Source organism: Panthera pardus, unplaced genomic scaffold (genome assembly GCF_024362965.1).
Source record: "Panthera pardus isolate Hobbes unplaced genomic scaffold, ASM2436296v1 HiC_scaffold_3, whole genome shotgun sequence".
In the NCBI taxonomy this organism is placed as follows: Eukaryota; Metazoa; Chordata; class Mammalia; order Carnivora; family Felidae; genus Panthera; species Panthera pardus.
In genome coordinates, this window is record NW_026526876.1 from 46,361,939 (window position 1) to 46,369,025 (window position 7,087).

The following is a 7,087-nucleotide window of genomic DNA, read 5'->3' on the forward strand; positions in this document are numbered from 1 at the left end:
TCTTACTGCCCATCCCCCACTCAGGAACTCTGTCTCTCTCTCTCAAAATAAACTTTTAAAAAAAGTAAATGGCACCGGGGTGGCTCAGTCAGTTAAGCGTCTGACTTCGGCTCAGGTCATGATCTTATGGCTTGTGTGTTCAAGCCCCATGTTGGGCTCTGTGCTGACAGCTCAGAGCCTAGAGCCTGCTTTGGATTCTGTGTCTCCCTCTCTCTCTGCCCCTCCCCCACTCACACTCTGTCTGTCTCTCTTTCTCTCAAAAAGACAGGTAAACATTAATAAATAAATACAAATAGTTAAATGTAAAAACTAAAACTACAGATAAAAAAGAAACATTTGTGACCTTGAGTTAGGCAAAGATTTGTGAGATAGAACACAGAAACCATAATCCATAGAAGAATAAATGTGTAAATTGGACTTCATCAAAATTTTTTATGTGAGAGGGTAAATAACAGAGAAAATTAAAGGGCTCTCATAATAATTAAAAAGACAAACATTTCAATTTGAAAACTGATTCAAAGATTTCAACAGATATTTCACTAGAGAAGATATATCAACTGCAAACAAGCACATGAAAAGATGTTCAATATCATTAGCCATTCTGGAAATGCAAATTTAAACTAATGAGATACCACTACACAACTACTAGAATAGCTAAAATGAAGAAGACTGACAATACCAAGATACCAAATGTTGGTAAAGATGTGGTGAAACTGGAACCCTAAATCACAGCTTTGGTAAAGATTTCAGCAATTTCTTATGAGATGAAGCATATACTTTATCACACTACCCCAGAGAAACAAAAACATTACATCCAAACATTACAAAAAACATTATGTCCAAAGACTTATACCACAATATATAAATACCACAACAACTTTATTCATAATAGGCAAAACCTACAAACATCCCAAAATCCATAATCTAGTAAATGGATAAACAATTTGTAAATCTATAGCAATGGAATACTACGCAGCAATGAAAATGATCCAACTACTAATATGTACAACAACATGGATGAATCTTATTGTGTTAAGTGCAAGAAGCCAGGCACAAAAAACTGCAAGTTATAAATGATTCAACTTATGTGAATTTCTAGAAAAGGCAAAACTAGAGATCAATGATTGTCAGAAAGTTTGAGGGGAGGAGGTTGACTACAAAGGGGCAGGAAACATCAGGTGATAGAAATGTTCTTTCTGTACTGTCTGTGGTGGTGGTTACATGACTGTTCACATTTGTCAAAACTCATCAAATTGTACAACTAAATTTGGAAAGTTTTATTGTATGTAAGTTATATCTCAAAATCAATTACAAAAAAAGTAATGAATGTATACTTTATTATATTTCATTATTGCAAAAAAGAACTTTAAAACAAGCATTCTCAAGTTTTAAATTCAAGTACAAACTACATAGTACACAAAATTAATACCAAATAAGATTCGGGGCAAGTTATCATATGAAATATACAGCAGAGATTGTTTTCATCACTTACTAATTCACCTTAAAACTCAAAAAAAAAAAAAAAAGATTTGCCAGAACCTATCCAAATCTGTGATAGAAAGAAGCAAAATACAAAGAACTACTCATTTAAACAAGCCATAACAACTCTAGCTATAATAAGTATTATGTCAGTGTGTTTCATAATGCATTATGACAGTGAGCTTTTAGTTAAAAAAATTTTTTTCTTCAAGTTATGACTTTCTAAAACATACACTTTGGGTAATAAAATTATATACTTTTTAGTAACAAAGGTTGTAATAAATTACTCACAGATAATGAAGAAAGATGTAAGGCAAGAATCAAAATTCTGGTGTGCATTCTGCTTTCAGATGCTTTGACAATACTATTGCACTGCTAGCTGTAAAGTACAGTAGTGCAATAAAGTCAGAGCATTCGTTAGCAGAAATTGGTAGGAAAGGAACACAAAAGCATCTTGCATCAGTTGAAGCTTCAGTGTGAAAAGAATTTAAAGAAGGGCTGCTATTTTGTACAGAAGACACCCCAAACCTAAGAATATGTATATCAATGTTAAAAAGAATTGAATCTAAATATCAAAATACTAGTTTTCTGATGACTGACCTATGATTAATATTCAACAGAAATCTGTAGAAAGGAATTGTGTAAATACGTCCTAAGCTTTAGAAGTTATTAACATGGGTATTGTTGAAACGTTAGGACTGGTATTAACAAAACCAGTTATAATTACTACCAAAGCAAAGTTGTGAAAAAGATTACTGTTCTTGAGACCTGTTGGTTAGCTCCCCATAGCAAATGATTAAGAATATCAGAGAAAACAGGGGCACCTGGGTGGCTCAGTCAGTTAAGCGTCCAGCTTTTAACTTTGGCTTGGGTCATGATCTCACTGTTTGTGGGTTCAAAGCCACATTGGGCTTTGTGCTGGCAGTGTGGAGCCTGCTTGGGAGTCTCTCTTTCTCCCTCTCTCTGCCCCAGTCCTGCTCATGTGCTCTCTCTCTAAATAAAGAAACAAACAAACAAACAAACTTAAAAAAAAGAAGAATATCAGAGAAAACAAATGAAAAGTAAAATAAGTTTCTCAATCTCTAAATACCCAATCTATGTTTCTTGAATCTAAACTACATTACATACTAAAAAGCTATAACTGGGGCGCCTAGGTGGCTCAGTCGGTTAAGCGGCCGACTTCAGCTCAGGTCATGATCTCGTGATCCATGAGTTTGAGCCCCGTGTGGGGCTCTGTGCTGACAGCTCAGAGCCTGGAGCCTATTTCAGATTCTGTGTCTCCCTCTCTCTGACCCTCCCCTGTTCATGCTCTGTCTCTCTCTGTCTCAAAAATAAATAAATGTTAAAAAAAATTTTTTTAAATAAAAAAAAAAGAAATAAAAAGCTATAACCATCTTATGGCTTTTTATCTCAAGAGTTTACAGATTTCCAGGGAATTAACGTCTCCTAAACAAGACTTCCTAATAGAATACTATGGAAGGGGATTTTAAAATTTCAGTTAACCCCTGGGGCGCCTGGGTGGCTCAGCCAGTTAAGCATCTGAATCTTAATTTCAGCTTAAGTCATGATCTCACAGTTCATGGAATCAAGCCTGGAGTTGGGCTGCACCCTGAAAGCACAGAGCCTGTTGGCAATTCTCTCTCTCTCTCTCTCTCTCTCTCTGCCCCTTCCCCACTTGTGCACATGTACACACATGCTCTGTCTTTCTAAAGCAATAAATAAACTTTAAAAAAATATATAAATAGTGCCGTCTGGGTGGCTCAGTTGGTTGAGTGTCCAACTCTTGATTTCAGCTCTGGTCATGAGCCCGGGGTCATGGGATCAAGCCCGTCAGGTTCTATGCTGAGCGTGGAGCATGTTTGAGATTTTCTCTCTCTCTTTCTCCCCACCCCCTCTGCCCCTCTCCCCTGCACTCTCTGTCCGTAAAATTAAAAATAACGTATTTTTATAAATCAATCAATCAATAAATAAAATTTCAGTTAGCCCCTAAAGATCTTAAATACAGGAAATCATCTCCATTTCCTTCCAACAGAAAAATCAAGGAGAAAATAATATATGGTACAGGAGGAGGTTCTGAAATTTTAAGAATCCGGTTTTCTTGGATTCAAGCCAATTATCACCATCCTATCCTTTTAACTGGTAAGACACCATTCAAAAGTCAGATGTAAGCCCAGAAATAGAAATATTATGATAGTATAACATTGTACTTTTGTGCACAATGGTACCATAAAAGAACAGTGGACAAATATCACTCAATCAGTACGTGAAAGGGAAAAAGAGAACAAAGATAACACTACAATGAGTTTATTCCTCCATTAATAATGTTGATTGATGCAAAAATACTTTCCATTGTCACTAATCTTTCTTTAAATCAGCTACTTGGTTAGATTGAACCTCCTAATTTGAGTTAGAAATGAACTCAAATTCAGGACAACTGGAACATGAATGACTAGACCTCAAATCCTAGGCCATACAACTCACGTATTAGAACAGTTCAACTCTGCTAGCCAAGGATCAAGTTTTAAGGAAAGTATTCATAAATAAATAAATAGAAGTATTTAAGAGTGAAATGTTTAATTTTCTGAATTAGAAATTAATCCAAATGAGAAAAATATGAAATATTTTTAAAATAAGAGGATCAGGCTATCTACAAAGTGAGAATACTTTATTTTCAAAGTTCAATAATACGCATTCTCTTTCACTTACTAAATTTTCTTTTCTTTTTATAAATTTTTTTTAATATTTATTTTTTGAAAGAGAAAGAGTGAGTGGGGGAGGGGCAGAGAGAGAGGGAGATACAGAATCTGAAGCAGGCTCCAGGCTCCTTAGCTGTCAGCACAGAGCCAGAGGTGGGGCTCCAACCCAGAACCATTAGATCATGCCCTGAGCCAAACTCAGATGCTTAACTGACTGAGCCACCCAGGGGCCCCTGATTTAATAAATTTTCAAAATTAGTTCCTCAACAAATCCTTTATTCAAGTAAGGTAGAACCAAAACTCAGAGGATTGTACAGGAAATCATTTCTTTCTAATCTTAGAAAATAAACCAGTTCATAGATATAGCACATGGCAAATCTGAAGATGAGATGCACCATCTTTTACTATTCAATCAATAAAAAGCAGTGATAACAAAACTGTAATAGTTCAAATACATTTTTTAAACTCTAACGATTATGGAAACAAACTAATAACTGGAAGTGGGGGGAGGGGAAGGCTACCACTAGGTTACTTGCAAGTAATTTAAGAAGACCTGCTTTCTTCTCTTCACCTCTTAAAAAGAATTTTTAAAAACTACCCAATCATTCAAACACTTAAAAGTTTAAGAGCCTGGCTACCTCATAGTTTTCTAAAATCTACTTTTTTCAAGATGTACACTTAATCATTTTCCCCTTAAATTGTGTTCAATCTAAACATTTAAAAAGGAAAAAGAGGGGGCGCCTGGGTGGCTCAGTGGGATAAGCGTCGGACTTCGGCTGAAGTCACGATCTCACAGTTTGAGAGTTAGAGCCCCATGTGCTGACAGCTCGGAGCCTGGAGCCTGCTTGGGATTCTGTCTCCCTCCCTCTCTGCCCCTCCCCCGCTCATTCCCTCTCCCCCCCCCCCCCCTCGCTCTCTCTCGCTCTCTCTCTCTCTCTCTCTCTCTCAAAAAAAAAATAATAATTAAATAAATAAAAATTGTGTTCAATCTAAAAAAAAAAGTCCTGTGAGAATACTGACTCTCATGCAGTCAAAAAAACCTTAATTGGTACCTCAAAAATAAACAGTCAACTTAAGGGAGGAGGAAAACTGTTAAAAGCAGAATTAGTATCATTTAGCATCTTACAATTAGGCAGAAATCTCCATCTGGAGGGAGAAATTCAGAATGGGTAAAAGGGCAAGATGGTGTTAAACATTTATGCCGGTTGACAGAATCAAACTAGGATACTTGACATATTTTTGGTTCTTTTGTTGGTTTAAAGGCATTTCGTGATTAAAAAAAACCAAAACTCTGAACTGAAAGTTCATTATTACAGGTTTGGAAAGCGGCAAAAACTTCTTCCTTCTTCACTGCTATTCCCTCCCACCCCATTCCCCCCTACTCCCACAAAGAAAATTAAAACTCAAAATTGTTAGAATCAACTGTAAAACTTCAAGTCGAATTTGTATGGGAGAGCCGCTACAATTCATTAATACATCAGGAGAAAATAATAAGATATATCAAGCTCTCACATTTTCTGGAGGTGGGAATCAGGGTATGGGACTCAGTTTCTTCCAGGATCACTACAAGTGTAGATGCTAAGTGACCTAAGGTTCAACTTGGAGAGAGCAACGCTGACACAAATGATATCTAAATTGTAATGCCAGGGTATGGGAGGGCGGGGGAGGGGGGACGGGCGGTTTGAGACGGAGAGTAAAGATTTGAGCTTTTTGAATTAATTGTTATTTTTCTTTAACAAAAAACCGACAGGAGCTCAATGATGGGCGCGTCCTCCAAATTCCTCATTTTAAAGAAAGCCAGCCCAATTCAAACATAGTAATGCAGGGACGGGGTAAGGGCTGAAGATAGAACAAGGGGAACTAAGAAGAAAAAAGCGCGGGCGATCTAGCTGGTAGTCTAAGAATGGGAGAGAGGGAATAAAGAGAACAAGTCAGTAAAGGATCCATAGAAAAAAACTAGGACAGCCCTTCAGCTTGGCGCCCCGGAGCAGGCCAAGCAGCCGCCTGAATCCTTTCCAATTATTCGCCCGCGCCCCCTACTTTCATAAATGAATGAAACTCGGCAACTCGAAAGCAGGGTACCTTCCTTGTCCCAATTCCTCCCGCGCTCCAAGAAAGGAGCTCGAGGTTCAGGTCCCCATCGCTCACACCTTTCCCCCACCCAAGGGCTACCACCTTCGATCCAAACATATATTGGCCTTGGAGCTTCCTCGACCGCTAAGAAGTTGTACACGCGAGTCTAGAACCTTTCTCAGACTTTCTCAACCCGCCTTGAAGAACGTGAACGGCTCTGCCCTAATGGGATTTCTCTCCGCCCCCCTCGGTTTATTCCCCACCTCACCTTCCATCCCCCTTTCTTTGAGTGTGAACGACCTCTCCCCTTCTTGGAGCGGTTAGGGTCTTTTGGGGAGAAATGCAAAAAACGCTGCCTGCACGAGCCACAGTTCCTTGAGGGGCGGAAAGGTTAGGGCACGGAACAAGGAATTCCGAAGGCCCAGCTACCTCAGCATCTCCCGCCATTTCCCTCACGAGTTTCCCGGATGTAACCCCTTCCCCCGCGGCGGTTAAAAGAGACCAGGCGGCTGCAACTCCCTTTGATACAAGAGGAGGGAACTTGAATCTGGTCCAGCTTCTGCCGCCCAGGGTTTCAGGCGACTCGAAATTGCATCCCACCTTGGAGGCCATCCGAGAGAAATAAGCTACCCAGTAGATCTCCTTTATTTTACACTCACCATCAGTTCCAGCTTATCGACCTCCGCCTCCATGTTGAATAGTTGACATTCCTCAGACCGCGGCAGTGCTTAAGCCGCAAACCGTGCTAGCACTGAGAGTGCCTATTGGACAGCTGTCACTCAACGTCTCACGCTCATTGGTTCCCCTTCTTCACTGGTGCCCGCCCATTGGCGACTAAG

At 39.1% G+C, this 7,087-nt stretch overlaps 1 protein-coding gene across 4 annotated transcripts in view; it reads right to left on the bottom strand.

Moving 5' to 3' along the window:
* Positions 1-7,028, bottom strand: part of SKA2 (spindle and kinetochore associated complex subunit 2) — a 49,398-nt gene extending 42,370 nt beyond the window's left edge. For 2 of the 4 annotated variants that reach the window (XM_019431110.2, XM_019431109.2), the window contains exon 1: positions 6,517-6,896. In XM_019431110.2, the coding sequence (XP_019286655.1) occupies positions 6,517-6,860 (344 nt within the window). In that variant the 5' untranslated portion in view covers positions 6,861-6,896. The other 2 variants (XM_019431111.2, XM_019431112.2) reach the window with 2 other exon arrangements.
* Positions 7,029-7,087: the final 59 nt, after the last annotated feature.